This window comes from Chiroxiphia lanceolata, chromosome 29, assembly GCF_009829145.1.
Source record: "Chiroxiphia lanceolata isolate bChiLan1 chromosome 29, bChiLan1.pri, whole genome shotgun sequence".
In the NCBI taxonomy this organism is placed as follows: Eukaryota; Metazoa; Chordata; class Aves; order Passeriformes; family Pipridae; genus Chiroxiphia; species Chiroxiphia lanceolata.
In genome coordinates this window covers 1,719,605-1,738,467 of record NC_045665.1, presented here as the reverse complement: position 1 = coordinate 1,738,467, position 18,863 = coordinate 1,719,605, and the positions used below count along the sequence as shown (strand labels likewise).

General features: G+C 61.2%; 3 protein-coding genes across 3 annotated transcripts in view; 2 read left to right on the top strand and 1 right to left on the bottom strand.

Annotated features, from left to right (window-relative positions):
- The first annotated feature begins 398 nt into the window (after nt 1–398).
- Nucleotides 399–3,565, top strand: FDPS (farnesyl diphosphate synthase). The gene is made up of 9 exons (XM_032713302.1): nt 399–608; nt 1,187–1,327; nt 1,406–1,486; nt 1,581–1,703; nt 2,254–2,342; nt 2,489–2,561; nt 2,684–2,761; nt 2,840–2,974; nt 3,168–3,565. Exons 1-9 carry the CDS (start codon nt 465–467, stop codon nt 3,366–3,368), a joined length of 1,065 nt encoding a protein of 354 aa, XP_032569193.1. The 5' UTR covers nt 399–464; the 3' UTR covers nt 3,369–3,565.
- A 138-nt stretch (nt 3,566–3,703) lies between these two features.
- RUSC1 (RUN and SH3 domain containing 1) lies at nt 3,704–10,887 on the top strand. Its single transcript, XM_032713213.1, has 10 exons — nt 3,704–3,774; nt 4,557–6,166; nt 6,570–6,686; nt 7,086–7,162; nt 7,261–7,435; nt 7,544–7,649; nt 7,743–7,789; nt 8,071–9,079; nt 9,389–9,517; nt 10,210–10,887. The coding sequence occupies exons 2-10, from the start codon at nt 4,630–4,632 to the stop codon at nt 10,376–10,378; spliced, it is 3,366 nt and encodes a 1,121-aa protein (XP_032569104.1). The 5' UTR covers nt 3,704–3,774; nt 4,557–4,629; the 3' UTR covers nt 10,379–10,887.
- Nucleotides 10,888–14,854: 3,967 nt separating this feature from the next.
- The window catches only part of ASH1L (ASH1 like histone lysine methyltransferase), a 65,040-nt gene continuing 61,031 nt past the window's right edge, over nt 14,855–18,863 (bottom strand). Inside the window, 4 exon segments of the mRNA XM_032713203.1 lie at nt 14,855–15,298; nt 16,145–16,446; nt 17,046–17,086; nt 17,990–18,156. Coding sequence (XP_032569094.1) covers nt 15,207–15,298; nt 16,145–16,446; nt 17,046–17,086; nt 17,990–18,156 — 602 coding nt within the window. The 3' untranslated portion in view covers nt 14,855–15,206.

The window sequence follows — 18,863 nt, the reverse complement described above, 5'->3', positions numbered from 1 at the left end:
ACCTGTCACCTGCCCTCTCCGGGTGCACGCCCACATTCACCTGCCTGTCTGGCCCCGCCCACGGAGCCCCGCCCTTCACCTTAGCCCCGCCCATTGACCCATCACCCACGCCCCTCAGCCTATTGGCCCCGCCCCTTCCCGCCTCCGCACTCCAGCCGGGCTCTCGCTCGATTCCCCCTCCCCACCAATCACCTGCGTCCGTCCCGCCCCCGCCGCGCTTCTATTGGCTCATCCCGCTTGGGCTCATCCTCGCACGATGAAACGGACCAATGGGCACCGCCCCGCGACCGCCCCGCCGGCCCCGCCCCCTTCGCGGGGTACGCCGGGAGTTGTAGTCCGAGCTGCCGCTCCGCCACCGGCCTCACCCGTGGGCCGGGACTGCGAGTCCCGGCGTGCCCCGCGCGGGGGGGCGTGGCCAGCAGGGCCTGAGGGTCCGCGGGCGGTGGGTCCGCGCACGGGGCACCATGAACGGCACCGGCAACAGCGGCGGCTCCGGGGCGGCCGAGAGAGAGGAGTTCGCCACCTTCTTCCCGCAGATCGTCCGCGACCTCACGGAGGATGGGCTGGGCCACCCGGAGGTGGGGGACGCCGTGGCGAGGCTCAAGGAGGTGAGCGCGGCGGCGGGGAGGGTCGGGGGGCGGCGGGACAGAGGCAGAGGGCGACGGGTCGGGGGTGACGGACAAGGGTCGGGGGCTGCGGGCAGGACAAGGGGCGGAGGGCGGCGGGTTGGGGGGTGACGGGCCAGGGTCTCGGGGGCGGTGGGGAAGGCAAAGGCCGGGGGGCGGAGGGTCGGGGGCGGGGGGCGACGGGACAGGGTCGGTGGGTTGGGGACGGTGGGGTGGGGTCGAGGTCGAAGGGAGAGGGGAGCCAGTCGGGGTGCGGTGGGTCGGGGGAAGACAGGACAGGGACGGGGGGCGGCGGGCAGGGGAGACGGGGGGAGACGGGCCAGGGTTGAGGGGTGATGGGCAGGGCAAAGGTCGGGGTCGGAGGGTCGGGAGAAGACGGGATAGTGTCGGAGGGGAAACGGGACAGGGTCGGGGGGCGACGGGCAGGGCAAGGGGTCGGGGGGCGGTGGGTCGGGGGTGATGGACAAGGGTTGGGGGGCGGCGGGCGCGGGACCGGGGGCACGGGGGGAGGGTCGGGGGGGCAGCGGGCAGGCGCTGCCCGCGTCCCTGCGCTCCCGCAGGTGCTGGAGTACAACGTGCCCGGCGGGAAGTGCAACCGCGGGATGACGGTGGTCGCCGCGTTCCGGCAGCTGGCGGGGCCGGAGCAGCGGGACCCCGAGAGCCTCCGCTGCGCCCTGGCCGTGGGCTGGTGCATCGAGCTGGTGAGAGGCGGGCCCCACACCCTGGGAGGGCACCCCCTGGGCACCCCCCTGCCCCGCCCCTAACCCGGCCTCCCGCAGTTCCAAGCCTTTTTCCTGGTGGCCGACGACATCATGGACGAGTCCCTGACCCGCCGCGGGCACCCCTGCTGGTACAAGAGGGTGAGAGCCCTAAGGAGCCCCTTGATGTCTCTGAGGGGGGTCCTGTGGGGATCAGAGGAGCTTTGTGACACCTCTCCCTGCCCTCCTGGTGCAGGAGGGGATCGGGTTGGATGCCATCAATGACGCCTTCCTCCTGGAGTCCTCGGTGTACCGGCTGCTGAAGAAGTACTGTGGGGACAAGCCCTACTACCTGCACCTGCTGGAGCTCTTCCTGCAGGTGAGCCTGGCTCCCAACTCCCTCCCCACGGGGAGGGCCTGGGCCCTTTATGGAGGTTTGTGGGTCTTGGGAGTGTTCCTGAAGTTCCTGGGTGTCCTGCTGGGCACGCGGCCTTTCTTCTGACCCCACAGGGCTCAGGGTCTGCACTGTGCTGTTGGGGGAATAAATCCAAAAAATCCATAGGCATCAGTGGAATCACTCATTGCTTTGGGTTGGAAGGGACCTTAAATCTCATCTCATTCCGAACTCCCTGCCGTGGCCAGGGACACCTTCCACTATCACAGGTTGCTCCAACCTGGCCTTGGGCACTTCCAGGGATCCAGGGGCAGCCACAGCTTCTCTGGGCAACCTGTGCCAGGGCCTCACCACCCTCACAGGGGAGGATTTCTTCATAATACTTCATCTAAATCTCTCCTCTTTGAGTTTCAAACCATCCCCCTTCATCCTGTCACTTCAGCCCATGTAAAAAGTCACTCTCCCTCTCTTTTATCAGCCCCTTTAAACACTGGGAGGCTGTAACAAGGCCACAAATCCTTTCCCTCCTCTCCAGACGGGCTACCAGACAGAGCTGGGGCAGATGCTGGACCTCATCACTGCTCCTGTGTCCCGGGTGGATTTGAGCCGCTTCAGCGAGCAGCGGTAACGGGGACAGGGGGGCAGAGCTGTGGCTCCTTCCCGGTCGTGCTGTGGCCTTGACCTGATCCAGGGGCTCATTCTGGGGGAGCTGCTGGTCCCTGAGCTGCAGAGTTTGGGCCTTGGGGGTGAGCCTGGCTCCTCTGCTGCAGGTACAAGGCCATTGTGAAGTACAAGACGGCGTTTTACTCCTTCTACCTCCCCGTGGCCGCCGCCATGTACATGGTGAGTGCGGTGGGAGCGGGCTCAGGAGGGGCCTCACCCCCGTGGGAGGCTGCCCAGGAGGGCACGTGCTGGAAGGCAGGTGCTGGAAGGCTTTATTCCCTTTATTCCACCCCCATCCTCAGGTTGGTATCGACAGCAAGGAGGAGCACGACAACGCCAAAGCCATCCTGCTGGAGATGGGGGAATACTTCCAGATCCAGGTGGGAGGTGGCTCCGTGCCCCTGGGGTGCTTTGCCAGGTGCTGGTTGTGGCACTGAGGTGTTTCCATGGTGGCACAGGATGATTACCTGGACTGCTACGGGGACCCTGCCCTGACAGGGAAGGTCGGCACCGACATCCAGGACAACAAGTGCAGCTGGTTGGTGGTGGAGTGTCTGCGCCGGGTCACGCCGGAGCAGCGGCGGATCCTGGAGGTAAATCTGGGATCACAGACCCGGGAGAGGGGGGTTGTGGTGCCGTAGTCCACACCTGAAGTGCCTGGGTTGTCACCCAAGAGGGGTGTGAGCAGGGTGGGAGTGCAGCAGGGAGAACAAAGCTCCTGCCTCATCCCGATGCAGCAGCGCCGCAAGCTGGGGCTGGGTCTGACTCGCTCTGGGTTTTCCTCAGGAGAATTATGGCTGCAAGGAGCCCGAGAAGGTGGCCAAGGTGAAGGAGCTCTACAGTGCCCTGGGCATGGAGGCGGCTTTCCGGGAGTATGAGGAGCGCAGCTACCGGCGGCTGCAGGAGCTGATCGGGCAGCACGCCCGGCGCCTGCCCCGGGACATCTTCCTGGGCCTCGCCCAGAAGATCTACAAGCGGCAGAAATGATGGGGGGGGGCCTGGCCGGGGGCTGCCGGGCCTTTGCTGGGGGGGGGGGGGGAGGCGTCACCCCCCGCCTGGAGCTGCTCCGTGCCCTGGGTGGGGCCGGGGGCGGGTTGTAGAGGGTGCGATGGGATGGCCGGGGGGGGGTTCATCGATCACCCCCCCCGCCCGTGTGTGTCAATAAACATAAGTTATTGTGGGTGCGTCGCTGCCTGCTGTTGGCTGAGGACGGGGCTGGAGGGCGGGGATGGGGATGTCACCCCCCTCCCGGCGCTTTTCGAGGTTGGGGGGGGGGATTCCCGGAGCGCCGCCCCCGCCGGCGGGGCGGGGACCGGGCGGCTCCCGGCGGGCGGTGGCGGGGCCGCGGCTCCTCCCTCCCTCCCGCAGCCGCATTCGCCGCCGCAGCGCCGAGGTGAGCGGGGACGGGGCCGGGGATGGAGCCGGGATGGAGCGGGGGATGGGGATGGAGGGGGATGGGGCGGCCGCGCCCCGGAGCGCCGCTCCCTATCCCCAGGGCCGAGGGATGCTCGGCGGCGGTGGATGCCCGGGGCCCTGGATGCTCGGGGCCCTGGATGCTCGGGGCCCTGGATGCTCGGAGCGGGCGGATGCTCGGGGCCCTGGATGCTCGGACCGGGCGGATGCTCGAGGCCGGCGGATGCCCGGAGCCGCCCACCCGCGGTCTCCGCTGCCCGTTCGCTGCCCGCAGCCTCCGGCAGGTGCCCGGGACCGGGCTCTCTCCCGGTAGGGCCGTGCCCGGCGGTTCCGCGGCGGTTCCTGAAGCCGAGGTCGCCCCAGCCCCCGCGTGCCCGCGGTGCCACCGCCCCCGGCCGGGACCCCCCACCCCACCATGCTGAGGCTCCAAGGGCATTTTCTCCTTGACGGCATCTCCGAGATGCTCCCGACCCTCTGGAGGGAATCCAGCCCTGGAGCAGCCAGAGCTGCCCGGGATCACGCCCGGGCCACACTCCAGGGACCAGCGGCCGGCTGCAGCTCCTGCCCAGCTGCAGAGCCCTGAGCCCCGTGGGAAGCCACGGGGCAGCCCCTGTCTGGGGCCACATCCCCGTCTCTGAACCCCCCAGACCCCAAGCTGGGCCCTGCCACAAGGTCACTGCTGTCCCTCTCACCCCGGCCGTGCGTCTCCAGGTTTGTGCCACTGCGTTTTCCCCTGACCTGGAGGGTGTTTGGTGCTTCCAGGGAGCTGGATGGTCTGAAGACAGAAGCTGTGGGGCTCTCCAGGGAGCCCCTGCACTCCCAGCAAGGCAGCACCATGCTGGCTCCAAAGAAAGGCCTCCTGTGCAACCTCAACCACATCCACCTGCAGCACATCTCGCTGGGGCTGCACCTCTCCCGGCACCCCGAGCTCCAGGACACAGACGGTTCCACGGGTGGGGGAGACCAGACCGGCTGCAGCCACTGCCCGGAGAACCATGAGCCGGTGGACGCCAATTCCAACAATCCCTCCGTGAAGTGCCGGTGTTGTGAGTCCCACGGCCAGGAGCCGGTGACGCTCGGGCTCCAGAACCAGGCACTGCAAGGGGATTTCCCCTGCCTGCACAGTGGGGGGGAGGAGGAAGAGGAGGAGGCGGCTTCCCCTTGTGATCCCCCTTGTGATTTGGCTTCCTCCTCCTCCTCCTCCTCCTCCTCCTCCTCCTCTGTCAGTAGCTGCTCCGATTTCAGCTTGAATGACTCCCCGGTCTCCGTGTACTGCAAGGGCTTCTCCATAGAAGAGTGTCAATCCCCTGAAAATCACTCCAGCGTCATTCCCATAGAAAATGTCCAGGATGGCGAGTCTCTGGCTGACCAGGGTGGGACGTGTGAGGGAAGCGATGCCAACCACAACTCCCCGGTGCTCCGGACACCCAGGAAGAGCCCGGACAGCCTCTGCAGCACCAGCTCGCTCGACTCCCGCTGCGACGAGCCCTCTCCCGGTACAGCAGCACAGGAGACCACCAGCCCCTGTGCTGACCTCGACCCCAACTGCAACCCCCTCCCCGAGCCCGATGCTGCGCCTCCAGCACCGCCCGTGCCGGAACGCCGGGATCCCGGGATACCGAGCGGTGCCCCGGAGCCGCGGCCCCGGGCTGGGGGTGTCCCCCCTCCCGTGCCCCCCCGGCCCCGGCGGAGGATGCAGATGCTCGGCGGGCACCGAGCGGAGCAGCCGCGGCCGGCGGAGCCCGAGCCCGGCTCGGGTGAGCTCTGCAGAGACGCGGCCCCGAAGACCATCACCTCCTTCCACGAGCTGGCCCAGAGGAGGAAGAGGAACGCGGCCGGGCCCGCGCTGGCCCAGGCCAGGGTTGACCGCAGCGACTGGCTGATCGTGTTCTCTCCCGACACGGAGCTGCCCCCGCCCAGCGAGCTCCTCTCCAGCACCGCGGGCCAGGAGCCGGCCCGGCCCCAGCCCCAGCCCCCGCGGGACGGGCCAGCCAGGCCTCCCGGCCCCCGGCAGAGAGAGGTGACGACGTTCAAGGAGCTGCGGTCCCGCAGTGCCGCCAGGCAGCCCAAGGGCCAGCGGGCAGAGCAGGCCCAGCACCCCCCCGCGCCCCCGGGGGCGGCCCCCGGCTGGGGACCCCCCGCGCCCCCGGGGGGACCGGTGCTGGTCCCCACCGACGGCCACCAGCTGAGGAGGAGACCCCGGCCCAGCCTGCAGCCCATCGCGGAAGGGCAGCCGGGGGATGTGGAGGAGGGGGGGCTGCCCCCGGGGCAGAAGGGACCGGGTGCTGCCCTGGTCCGAAGGCTTGGGGGTCCCGGCAGAGCTCCCGCCGTGCCGGGGGCGGCCCAGAGAGAAGACGAGACCTGCACGGGGGGTGAGTCTGAGTCCCTCCGGGCTGGATCGGAGGAGGTCTGCCGGGGAGGCGATGGGGGCGATCCCGGGGGCTCCGGGCCGGGTACGCCTGCGGCCACCGCTTCCCTACGCATGGGGGTCCCTCCGCATCCCCGGCGCGCTCAGCGGGACGCGCGGCCCGGGAGGTGCCGGGGCTGCCCCGGAGCGGCCCCGCTCCGCCCCGCGGCTCCCAGCGCCCTTCCTCCGCCGCGGGCCCGGCCCCGCCGCCCGGCCCGGCCCGGCCCCGCCGCCCTTCGCCCACCGCCGGCCCCGGGGCTCCATGAGCCGGAGCGACACGGGTCCCGCCGCCGGCCCCGCTCCTCCCCCGGCCCCGGGCAGCGCTCCCGCAGCGGCCCCGCCTGACCCCGCCGCCCCGCTGTCTCCAGCCAGGCCCGAGCCGCCCAACTCTGGAGCCGCCGCTGGAGCCGCCGCTGGAGCCGCCGCTGGAGCCGCCCGGCCCGGCGGGGGGAGCGCCGAGGGGCCCCACGGGGAGCACACGAAAGGTACCGGGGGACGGGGCTGCGGGGCCGCCCGTCCCGGGGCGGGTCCTGCCCGGAGCCTCGGCGGGGCCGGGCGGGGACGGACAGAACGGGGGCGGCGAGGGAGGAGGGGAAGGACGAGACCCCCGGGGCTGCGGCGGGTGCGAGGGGCTCGGACACCCGCCGCGCTGGGCTGGGGCAGGGACAGGCAGGGACAGGCAGGGACAGCGCAGGGACAGGCAGCGCTTCCTGCACCAGGCCCGGCCCAGCCCGCCCCCGGGGGGCCGGAGGACGCGGGTGGGGCCGCCCGCGACCGTGTCCCCCGTGGGGACGGCGGGTCCCTCGTCCCCGTCCCGTGCCCGGTGGGTCCCGCCGCGCTGACCCCTCCGTCCGTCCCTCCCTCCCTTCTCCCTCTGCCCGCAGCGCTGCTGGTCGCCGTCAGCTCGGCCGTGGACAAGGTGATCGCCCACTTCAGCACCGCACGGAACCTGGTGCAGAAGGTGAGGGGCTGGGCTGGGCTGGGCAGGAGGGGCTTTGGGAGCCCCCGGGGGAGGGATCCTCCCCATCCCTCCCCTCTCCCTGTGCCTCCCCACCTCAGGCCCAGCTGGGAGACAGCCGGCTCAGCCCCGACGTGGGGTACCTGCTGCTGCACACCCTGTGCCCCGCCCTCTACGCCCTGGTGGAGGACGGGCTGAAGCCCTTCCAGAAGGATGTAATCACAGGCCAGAGGAAAAACTCCCCCTGGAGCGTGGTGGAAGCCTCTGTGAAGACAGGTGGGGGTGAGGTCGGTGGCACCTGGGGGTGCCTGGAGTCCTGTTGCAGCCCGGGCTGGGGGGAGTGTGTGCCCCAAGCAGTGACTGTCCCTGCTCTGCACCCCACAGGCCCCAACACCCGCTCCCTGCACTCCCTGTGCTGGCACGTGGCCGGGCTGGCCCCGCTCAGCAGCACCAGGCAGAAGTTCCATGCCTTCATCCTCGGCCTTTTGAAGTGGGTGTTGATCCCCCCACTCTGACCCTGCTGCTGTGGCGGGTTGGAACAGTTACCAAGGGCTCTAATTTGGGTTCCCTTTGTCTTACTTAGCATTAAACAGCTGGAGCTGTGGATCTCTCACCTGCAGAAGAGCCCAGGTAAGGACACAGTGCCCATGAGCTCCCCATCCAAGCCCTCCCACACCTACCAGGCTGTGAATCCCACACTGGGGTTGGGGTTTCTGTAGTGGATCAGGGGATCAGGGATCAGAGCTGGGGTTTCCATGCTCAGCTGGGGTTTCCACAGTGGATCAGGCATCATTTTCCATGAAGCATCTTGAGCACAGAAGGTGGTCTGATCGACTGGGACATCCCAGCTGGATGGGGGGGTGGCAAGGACAGGTCATTCTGCCCCTGCCCAGCCCGTCCTTGTCTCCCAGGTGTGATCTCTGTGCTCTACTCACCCACGGCCTTCTTCGCCCTGAGCCAAGGCCCCCTTCCCCACCTCGCCGACGAACTGCTGCTGCTCATCCAGCCCCTCTCGGTGCTGACCTTCCACCTGGACCTGCTCTTTGAGCACCACCACCTCTCCGTGGACGTCCGGCCCTTGTCCCGGCGGTTGGAGTCTCCGCTGTCCCCTCCCTGTCACCCCGTTCCAGCTCGGGGGGCCGCGTCTCCGGAGGGCCGGGGCGCTGCCGGGAACAGCCTGGAGGATGAGACCCCCCCCGATGCCCTGGGGAGGGCGGGGGGTGCAGGGGGCAGCACGAGGGCCCGGCCCCAAGCGACCATGGGTGGGCTGGTCCCTGCCCCCCCCGTGGGGGCTGCCCTGCACCAAACCCTGCAGCACGTGCTGCGCTGGGGGGACCAGCTCAGCCGCGCTTTGCGGGGAGCTGAGGGACCCCCGCAGAGCCACGGGCCCGAGGAGGGCCCTGGGGGCACTGGGACCAGCCTCAGTGGCTGGTGGGGCCAGCTGAGCCAGTCCTCCAGGATTTACAGTGCTCCCAGCAAGGAGAAGTTCCCCTTAGTGTGGTGGACGAAGCTGCGGGGGGCTGCGGGGGATCCCAGCCCCAGCCAGGCTGTGCAATCCCAAACGTCCCTGGGCGAGGCTGGAGGGACAGAGTTGCAGCTCCTACAGACCAAAGCTGTCCCTGAATGCTTTGGCCCAAAGCCCAGCAGCAGCACTGACACCCTGGGGACCTCTTCCCCTGAAGACCTCATCCTGCCCACTGGAGCTGGAGCACCCAAGCTGGATGATCCCACTGCTGGAGAGAAGCTCCTGGATCTTTCCCCAGAGCCTCGTGCCAACGGGAACCCGGCAGCACCTTCTGGCCCAGGGTTGGGTGGTCCTGGTCCTGACAAGGGCAGCTGGCTAGGTCGGCTCTTTGGAGCCACCAGCCCCTCATCCAGGAGCTTCCCCCCCAGTCCTGACACCATCTCGGCCAGGTCCAGGTAAGACCCAGCTTGGGCAGGCAGAGGGGGGAAGTGGTGTTTGCTGAGGAAAGGTTTCTGTCCCATGGAGAGCTCCCCACTGGCCTCTCAGGGGTCTTTTACTGCCCCTTGTCCCGGGTTTGTGCTCCTGGGATTAGGGAGTGTCCCAAGTGCTGCTGCCATTGCTCCCAGTCCTGTGGAGCAGCAGCAGCTCCTGGTGGTGCTTTGTCGGGCCCTTCCCCGCTCCAGATCAGCAGAACAGTCTGAGCAGGGCGGTGCAGGATGGAAAAGCTCCCAGGTGAGCTTGTGGCTGCCTTTGCTTTGTGGCAGGAGACCGTCCCACTGGCTGTCCCCCAGCCCTCGGGTCCTGGCCGGGGTGGTGAAGGGGCTGGTGCCCGACAGGACCCGTGCTCAGGAACAGCCGGAGAGGAGCACGGCCCCCGCTCCCCAGGCCCAGAGGTGAGGCAGGACATGGTTGTATCCAGGGCTGGGAAGCTGGTGGTGGGTTTTTCTGGGTGGGGGGGAGTTGGGGCTGCTCCCAGACAGGGCTTGGGGGTCCCACACAAGGCCTGGGGGTCCCACACATCTCTCTAAGTGAAAGGCACTGCTCCACATCTCCCACTCTGTGCCTGCACCCCCCGAGGATCCCCATCTCCTACTGAGCTCTGGGGGAGCCCGTGGCTCTGCCCACCTGGGATTGGTTGTTTTTCCCAGATATTTTTGTGGGGAATTTTTTAGCATTTTCCCGTGGATTTTGTGGATTCGTGGCAGCTCGTTTGGGGCAACCCTGTGGCAGCTCTGGCCGGGTCATGGCAGGTCAGATCAGCAGCAGTGCTGTGTCCGAGAGAGCAGGGCGGGTGTGTGGCCACCCCAAACCGTGTTTGGCTGCTTCCCTCCTCCCCAGCCCTCGCTGGCCCTGGCCCTGATGTCCCCATCCCCTCTGCCCCGGAGCTGCTCCCACTCTGCTCCCCATCCCGGGATCTGCTCAGCAGGACATCCCTTGCTCAGATCCCTCTTCAGGTGGCACCTCTGCCTAAGGAGGGGGTCACCAGCTCCTCACATGAGCATCAACCCCCCCCGAATGCTGTGGGAGCCCTGGGGGTCCTCGGGGTCCCTGGGGAGGCGAGTCCCCGACGGTGATTGTGGTGCAGGGCAGTTCGGGCACTGTGCGACCACACGGGCACCGCCGACGGGCACCTGAGCTTCCAAAAAGGGGACATCCTGCAGCTGCTCTCCACCGTGGATGAAGACTGGATCCGCTGCTGCCATGGAAACAGCACCGGCCTCGTTCCTGTTGGTTACACGTCCCTGATTTTGTGAGGAGGCGGAGGAGACCCGAGGAAGCGGCTGAGCTTGGCGGAGCGGGTGCCGGCTCCGGGAAGGGATGTCTCCTGCCGCGGCTTCACCACTTCCAGGGCTTTATCACCCTCGGGGCTTCACCACCTCTGGGTCTTCACCACCCCCGGGGCTGGCAGCTCACAGGGGACCCGGCCCTGTGCCCGTCACTGCTGCTCCTCCGCATGACGTCCCCGTCTGCCGGCACCGCTCCGGGACCCTCCTCGGGAACTGCTCTGGCTCACGGTTCCTCAGCTGCTGCCCACGCCTGTGCCAGGCCAGGGACGAGCCCTGTCCCTGCCTGGGCACTCACAGCCCTGTGTGTTATCTCCATGCTATCCTGTCTTGCCACTGCTGCCACCTCCACGTGTCCCGCTCTGCCCCGTGGCCGGTGGCCCCGCGCTGCCCCAGCACTCTGTACATAAGTTGTAACCACAGGAATGAGCTTGTTCCACTGGGAAAAGGCTGGAAATAAAGGTTGTGACTCACGTGTCCGCCTGTGTGAATGGATCACTGGGGCTGGGAGGGCTGGGAATGGCCACGTGGCTCATCCCGCTGTGGGTGGGCCGGGCTGGCCACGCTGGAGATGCTCCCGTGGGAGCAGCCGGGGGGTGCCAGGGCTGTGCTGGTGCTGGGACAGCAGCCAGGGAGCGTGGGGAGGCCTCACACCCTGGCAGAAGGTGCCCAGGCTCCTCCACAGCGTGGGATGAGGCGACTGCCGCCAGGAATAGCCCTGGAGAAACGCTCGCCAGTTTGGCTGCTGGGGAGCAGCCCCACGCACTGGGAGCTGCACAGCGCTGGGAATGGTCCGGGTCGGTTGGTTCGGTTGTTTGTTCAACTTTAACTAATCCTCTCATTGCCACGGGATATCAGGAGGGGCTGGATGGCTTCGATTTTTATTTTTTTTTCAGTTTTTTTTCATTGCTTGTGATGTCACCCCAGGACTCACAGTTCGCACCGGGCTCCCCAGTTAAAGAGAGACGTGGCCGTGCCGGGGAGGGCCCGGGGAGTGGCCACACAAGGGCAGCCACCCGTCCCAGAGGAAGATTTGGGCCTCTGCTCCCTCCCATGGCCAGGAGCCACATTTCACCCCTCTGAGCTCCCGTTTGGGTGGCAAAGAGCCGCTGTGTCAGCGCCCGGGCTGGGACCTGCTGTCAGGACAGAGCCGCTCTCCTTTTATTCTGTTCTCCTTCTCGCTTTTCTCTCTGGAATTTTTACTCTCAGACGAGGGACATCATATCCTAATTGGAATGTTACTCCACTCGCCTTGAGGAGGTTTGATTGAAACCCACAGCTGCTCCTGGACTTGGAAATGGGGTCACACCAGGAGGGGAAGGAGCCAGGCGGTATTTCTATTTTTTTTTTTTTAATTAAACAGCCCTGCAAGGCTTGGCTGGAGCCTCGGGTTTAGAAGGAAGGTGAGTGTAGGGGTCAAGCCCAGCGTTTTCATGGCCATAGAGAGTCAGGCACCAGGGTTTATATCCTGGGAACAGAATTTGTGGATTTAACGGTTCCTGTCCCAGCCTGTCTCATGTGGGACCGTGGTCGTGCACCCCCCAACCCCACACTGGGACTGTGCTGCCGTTGTCCCTCCTGCCACTTCTGCACCACAGCAGAGCCACTGGCACCAGATTAAATCCTCCAAAGTGCCACCAACCCACCCGGCACGTGGGTGTTTGGGAGCTGGGGCAGCGCCTTGGGAGAGTGGGAATTGGAGCTGGAGTGCAGCAGGAGGTCAAGCCAGGGCAAGGACAGATCCTCAGAGCCCTGGGATTGTGGAATCAAAGAATCATGGAATTGTTAAGGCTGGAAAACACCTCCAGGGTCACCAAGGTGCCCCATCCCCACCTTGTCCCCCAGCCCAGAGCACTCAGTGCCATGTCCACTCCTTCCCTGGACACCTCCAGGGGTGGGGACTCCAAACCTCCCAGGAGCCCATTCCAATCCTTAACAACCCTTTCCAGGAGGAAATTCCTCCTCATGTCCAACCTGCCCCTCCCCTGGCACAACTTGAGGCTGTTCCCTCTCATCCCATCCCTTGTTCCCTGGCAGCAGAGCCTGATTCCCCCTTGGCTCCCCCCTCCTGTCAGGGGGTTGCAGAGCCAGAGGGTCCCCCCTGCGCCTCCTTTTCTCCAGGCTGAGCCCCCCAGCTCCCTCAGCTGCTCCTGCTGCTCCAGCCCCTTCCCTGGACACACTCCAGCCCCTCCACGTCCTTCTTGTCGCGAGGGCCCCAAAACTGACCCCAGAATTTGAGGTGCCCGGCACTGCCCTGGCCCTGTGGCCACCGTGGCTGCTCCAGGAGGTGCCACTGCCCTCCCTGCCCACCCGGGCTCACGTCCAGCCTCTGTCACCAGCACCTCCAGGGCTTTCCCAGCTTTCCCAGCCCCTCTTCCCCCAGCCTGGAGTGTTCCACGGGGTTATTGTGACCCAGGGGCAGCTCCTGGCCCTTGTCCCTCACCCCGAGGATCCAGCCAGTCCAGATCCATCCTGCCCTCCAGCACATCCCCACCCGCCACGGCAAAGAAAACCCCCCGAGCCAGCCGTAGGAAAAGACTTTTTTTTCCATTTAATACTAGACTCTCAGGATTGAGATGCAGGCTTTTTATGCAATTACATCCAATGTTAAAATTGGTAATACATAATTTACAAAGATTAACATCAAAACAATGATCTATTTAGATATGCTTTGTAAAAAGGAAATATATTAGCAGCATTTATTTTCAGCAATCACACAGCCTACACCCATGCAGACTAAGGTTCAGCTCTATTTGCAGTAACGTAGTGCTTCCTGGCTCCGGCGGCGATCCTGGGGACACAACGGGTCTGCTCAGTATTATAAAATAACCGAAAAATAAAAAAAGTCATTAATTTCTACACCAGTAAGAAAAAACAAGTCTTTTGCACTTACCTAACATTTGATTGTCTAAAAAACATTTCGTTTAGTCTTTCAACAAAAGAAAGATAAAATGACAGAGCTAGTGTCTCGCTTCTGTACGCACTTTATTTTTTTTATTTTTTTTTTAAAAACTTTTTAGTGTTTAACACCATTGGAGACAATGATTTTTTTTTTTTTTCTGTTTGAAACTAAATGAGACAACTCGAGGGTCTGGACATGCGATATTCCTACTACACGCACGAGTATTTTATACTCAGGGTTCCTGGTACTGTACAGTGCTTCTCTACAGTAAGAAAATATTCCAAACTATTTTCTTATTTCTTTTTTTTTTTAATAAAATATTTTTTTTTCTCAAAGGGGTTTTTTTTTTCCTTTCTTTTTTTTTCTTTTTTTTTCCCTTTTTTTTGCCTTTTTTTTTTGCCTTTTTTTTTGTTGTTGTTGTTGTTGTTGTTCCTCCTCTTTTGAAATCAACACATAAAAGTTAATGGAATGAGTCATGTTCCACTAAGAGTAAAATAATTATAATAATAACAAGAATGTACAGTAGGACGAGCTTGGTCCATAAAAAGGAACATGTAACTACGGTATTGCTTTACATCCACGCAGCAGATATATACAACTTGGCACATTAAAAACTGGATTTCTTATAAGAACACCTAAAACAGGACTGTTTATATGCATGTGTACGTCTGAGACAGGAAAGCAAAGCCACGTCCAGGGGCAGCGGGTGCCTCCCACCCCCTCATCCCGCTCCGGGGGATCCGGGATGTTGGGATAACGGGTGTGGGAATGGTGTGGGACCCCTGGCCAGGACGTCCAGCTGTCCACCAGCACACGAGGGTAGTGTTAGCATCGATATATTCTACAGCTCACGACAAACACTCGCTCGGATACTGCCTGATGGGCACGGAGTGAAGGGTTCCTTGGGTTTGTATTTTTTTTTTTTTTTTTTTTTTTTTTTTTTTTTTGTCCTTGTTTTTGTCATTTTTTTTTCCTTTTTTTCCTTTTTTTTTTTTTTTCCTTCCCAACAGGTTTTTTAAATTTGCACAACACACGAGACACACGAGAAAAACCACAGCTTATCCAAAAAAAGAACCAACGGCAACGGCGGCGTCAGGATCCGACTCGCTTTTTATAAAACTCCTCTGCAGAAAAAAAGTGGTGGGGGGGAAAAAAACCCAAAAGAACGAAAACAATCCCCAAAAAAAACCCCTCACGCCCCGCCCCTCCCTCCCCCCAGCCCTGCACAGCCTCATCCCAGCGCTCCTGCCCCGCTCTCCCGGGGCCTCTGGAAGCTTCTCCCTGGCCCAGAGCACAGGGACCCTCCCACGGCGACCCCCGGGCTTGCTCTTCTTGGAACTTGTGCAAATCAGAGGCTTTTTTGGGGCAGCCTTTCACTCTGAGCCACTGGGCCTCTCCCCCTCCCCTCTGGATTCCCTTCCCTGGTGGTGCTGGTACAACCACAGCTTCTCAGTGACCGTGGGGAACAAACACCCCCCTCAGAGTAACTCAGTCCTTTTTTTTTTTCCTCTCACCTCCCCAGGTTTTTTTTCTCTCTCTCTCTCTTTTTTTTTTTTAATTTCTTTTTTTTTTATTATTTTTTTTTGTGTTCGTTTTTCCTCTGAGTGGGAATATCAAGCAAAAAATAAATTAAATTTGACCATCCTGGACAATATAACCACGAGGTTTCCTCAGTACCTAACATCAATACAAGGCACGCCCACCAACACACACACCAAGAGCACTGCAGAGCAGGGCAGGGCGACGCCCCGGCCCCTTTAAGTGCTACTGTTTGTAGTTCTGTCAGTTCGCTGCCGCCTCCTCCCCCTGGGCCGGCACGGAGGAGGTCGGGCCGCGGCCCTCGGGGCTCGGCGGCCCCCCCAAGTCACAGCCCCCAGAGCTGGGGTGGCCCCGCTGTCACTTCCTGAAGCTGCTCTCGGGGATGCTCAGGGTGCGGCGCCGCAGTTTCCTGCCCGATCCCTCCTCCAGCAAGTACGTGACGTCGATGGCTGCAAGGAAACACAGGCCCGGGGTGAAAAAGGGGGATTGGGAATTGCTGCACCAGCGGCGAGGGGGGAAAACACCCCCTGGAATGTCGAGTCCAAGCTGGGACCCATCCCCACCCTGCTGAGGGCCACGTCCAGCCCTGTCCTGAACACGAGGAGCAGCTTTCCTGTTCCTTTATTCCTGGGTATTTGAAGGGTATTTCCATCCACAGTGGTATCCAATACCCAAACAGATCCAGAACACCCAAGACTGAATTTAGCCCTGAGCCATGGCTGGACCAGACAACCCCCAAAGACCCTCCCAGCCCCAGTTATTCATCAGTCCATGACTGTTTGGGCATTACCAGGACATGGAAGACACTGGACAGGGCTCATCCCAGACTCTGAAAGCAGAGACACATTTAACCAGAGCACCCACGGCTCAGACAACACCTCCAGCAGGTGCTCAGAACCCAAGGAAGGCTCATAAACAGTCAAGAGAGACTCTCCAAATTCTCTTCTTTGGCCTATCTGTTAGTTCCTCAGTTGTGAACACGGAATGATGGGGGGGTTATTAAAAATATTATACAAAAATATTATTAAAAATATTATACAAAAACATTATACAAAACAGTGCCAAGTGGTAAAAAATTTCCCTTGGGTTTTACTTGCATTTCTGTTGCAAAGGAAAACATGGCTGCAAAAAACCCCCACCTGATTGTTCCTAATGCCCACCAGCAATAAACTAATTAATTTTAAACAAACAAATAACTTTTGTTTAATAAATAAATACATTTTTAAATAAATCACAATAATTTTACCAACACAGTGCCCAGCGAAGCAAACCCAGCCCTGAGCCTGAACTCTCACCATTTTTCCCTGGGATTTTCTCTAGGAGGTTGAGCAGGATCTGGTTCAGCCTCTCCCTCTGGAGGTGCCTCCTCTCCTCGGGGCTGCAGAGCTGCCTGGTGTCCGAGGGGGTCTCCTCCCCCTTCTTCTCTGCCTCGCAGCCCTCGCTGGGCACCGGCTCCTTGTCGGGCTCCTCGGGGCCGGGCAGCTCCCCTGGCACCTGCTCTGGGGCTCCCAGCACCTCCTCCATCAGGGGCAGAGCGTCCTCCTCTTGGTTTAAGTCTTTGATCTGTGGTTTTGAGCGATCTGATTTCCAGGATGACCTGGAGGAGAAGGGTTTAAAAGAGGTTTTTTTCAGACCCTCACCTAAGAGGCCAGGACTGCTCTCTGGGGCTCATCACTTCCCTCAGTCCCTGCACCCATCACACCCCCAGGTCCCCCCCAGCCTTGTCTGCACCCCACAAACGCAGCTGTGACAAACAAAAGGCTTCTTATTTCCATTTGGGAAGGTTTTTACCTCCAGAAGCTCAGCCCAGAGCTTACTGGGGCTTTCCTGGAACAGCCACGGCCCTCGGAAGGTGTTTTTACAGCCTCTGACAGACATGGAACAGCACAACTGGGATCTGGGCTCCTCCATGTGGGAAGGAGGAGCCTCCTCTGCTGGGCAGCTCCACACTCAGCTGCTTTTGCTGACTTTCAACTGGCTCCTGTTCTCTTCCTAATGTGCATTATTAAGGAACACTTCTCTAGGTTCTCCCTCCTCCCTTGTTCCCTTTTATCTCTCTGGAAGCTTAGAGAGCTTTAAATAATTTAAACTCCTGGTTTCCACAACCCCCAGGGGAAATGGGCAGGAGGAGAGTGAACACCACAAACAGGATTCTCTCATCTCTTCTCCCCAAACAATCTGGGAGGTGACACTCACCTGCCTCCGTTTCTCTTGTAGTTGTCTGGCACATAATGAGGCTGCAACAGCAACAAAGACTGTGGTTAATACCAAAGTAAATTCACAGTGGAAGAAAGTGCTGGTCTATCAAACACTCTGGAAATACCAATGCAGGACACCCTGGGAATGCTGGTGTGTCTCACACATCAGACAACTCCAAAGGAGAAAGAATAATCACGTCATAAGGACAAATCAGAGCCAGACTTACTCGATTTTTCCTATCTTCTAAATAAATTTCAAGCCACAGACCATCATGGTACAAATCTCCTTTGCTTTCTGCACAGCACAAGTTTGGAACCACCTCCAAAGCCACTACAAAAAGCTCTGCTCCAGGAAGAACAGAAGGTTTGCAGATCTCTGTGCTCAGACAGGGCAGTGCTGCCCTGGAGACCATCTCTGAGCTCACCCATCCCCACCCCTTCAGCACCTCTTTGCCTCTCAGCTGCAGGTTCTGTTACACTCAGTTTTCTTTCCCAGCTTGCTTTCAAGCCAGCTTTTCCCCCGGACTGTGCATGCTGACAGAATCATGGAATTGTTAAGGTTGGAAAAGCCTTCCAAGATCATCCAGCCCATCCTGTGCCCCATCCCCACCTTGTCCCCCAGCCCAGAGCACTGAGAGCCACGACCAGCCCTTCCTGGGACACCTCCAGGGACAGGGACTCCAAACCTCCCTGGGCAGCCCCTTCCAACACCTGACAATCCTTTCTATGAAGAAATTCTTCCTGATGTCCAACCTGACCCTCCCCTGGCACAGCTTGAGGCCGTTTCCTCTCGTCCTGTCGCTGGGAGCAGAGGCTGATCCCCACCTACGGGGTCAGCTCCCTTGGGCTCACCAAGCTTCCTTCACCAACACTCAGGGGCTTTCCAAAACCCTGTCCAGCCTTCTAACGCCAGGTAAGGGAGCTGAGAGAACCCCCACTTACTGAGAAGTCCCTCTTGGGAGTGAGTTTCTTGGGGAAGTGGTCGAAGGCGTAGGGCTTGGTGCACACGGGGTAGCGGTTCCGGTGGATCTTGTAGAAGAGGTGAGCTGACTTGTCCAGGCGGTAGTCACAGATGTACACATCCTGCTCCTTCACCCCCTTGGGCCTCCCTGGGGGTTCAGGACAAAGCACACAGGAAAGAACAGCCATCAGGTTGAGGGGGAAACACGTGCTTTGGCCCAGCCCAGCACTGGAGTGTCGGAGTGTCCCCGTTTGCTCTCCTTCGGAACCACAACAGGACACGCTGCTGGTTCAATTCCAGGGGAGAATCCACACACTCTGATCAAACAGCAGCCAAACTTCCACAAAAACAATTATCCACTGCCATCACTTTCTCTTCCCTGCCCACCACAATTCGAGCAGTGTTGTCCCTCTTAAAACAGGAATCCACTGTAAAGCCACTGTGTGTCCTCAGCTCTGGAACAAGCAAACATCCCCCACAGCCTTTGGACAGCAGGATTGTTCCAGTGCATGTCCTGGTTCCTGCTGGGGTAAAGTGAATTTTGCCCCAGTAGCTGGTTCAGCTGTGTCCATGTCTGGGATGAGGATAATGCTGGTCACACCCTGATGGTTGGTTGGTGCTCAGAAGTTCTCAGCCCAGGCACCCGGTGGGGACTGTCCTGTGCTTCCAGGGGTTTATTCATGGAATCATGGCATGGTTTGGGTTGGAAAGGACTTAAAGACCATTTTCTTCCAGTTCCTGCTATGGGCAGGGACAACTTTCACTAGACCAGGTTGCTCCAAGCTCCATCCAACCTGGCCTTGGACACTCCAGGGATCCAGGGGCAGCCACAGCTTCTCTGGGCAACCTGTGCCA

Excerpts from the sequence above, each read along its gene's own strand:
- FDPS (XM_032713302.1), top strand. The coding sequence starts at position 465 with ATGAACGGCACCGGCAACAGCGGCGGCTCCGGGGCGGCCGAGAGAGAG. Across the intron at positions 609-1,186 it reads CCGTGGCGAGGCTCAAGGAG|GTGCTGGAGTACAACGTGCC; the intron begins GTGAGCGCGGCG and ends GCGCTCCCGCAG. Across the intron at positions 2,975-3,167 it reads AGCAGCGGCGGATCCTGGAG|GAGAATTATGGCTGCAAGGA; the intron begins GTAAATCTGGGA and ends GGTTTTCCTCAG.
- RUSC1 (XM_032713213.1), top strand. The coding sequence starts at position 4,630 with ATGCTGGCTCCAAAGAAAGGCCTCCTGTGCAACCTCAACCACATCCAC. Across the intron at positions 6,687-7,085 it reads CCACGGGGAGCACACGAAAG|CGCTGCTGGTCGCCGTCAGC; the intron begins GTACCGGGGGAC and ends CTCTGCCCGCAG. Across the intron at positions 7,436-7,543 it reads GGAAGCCTCTGTGAAGACAG|GCCCCAACACCCGCTCCCTG; the intron begins GTGGGGGTGAGG and ends TGCACCCCACAG.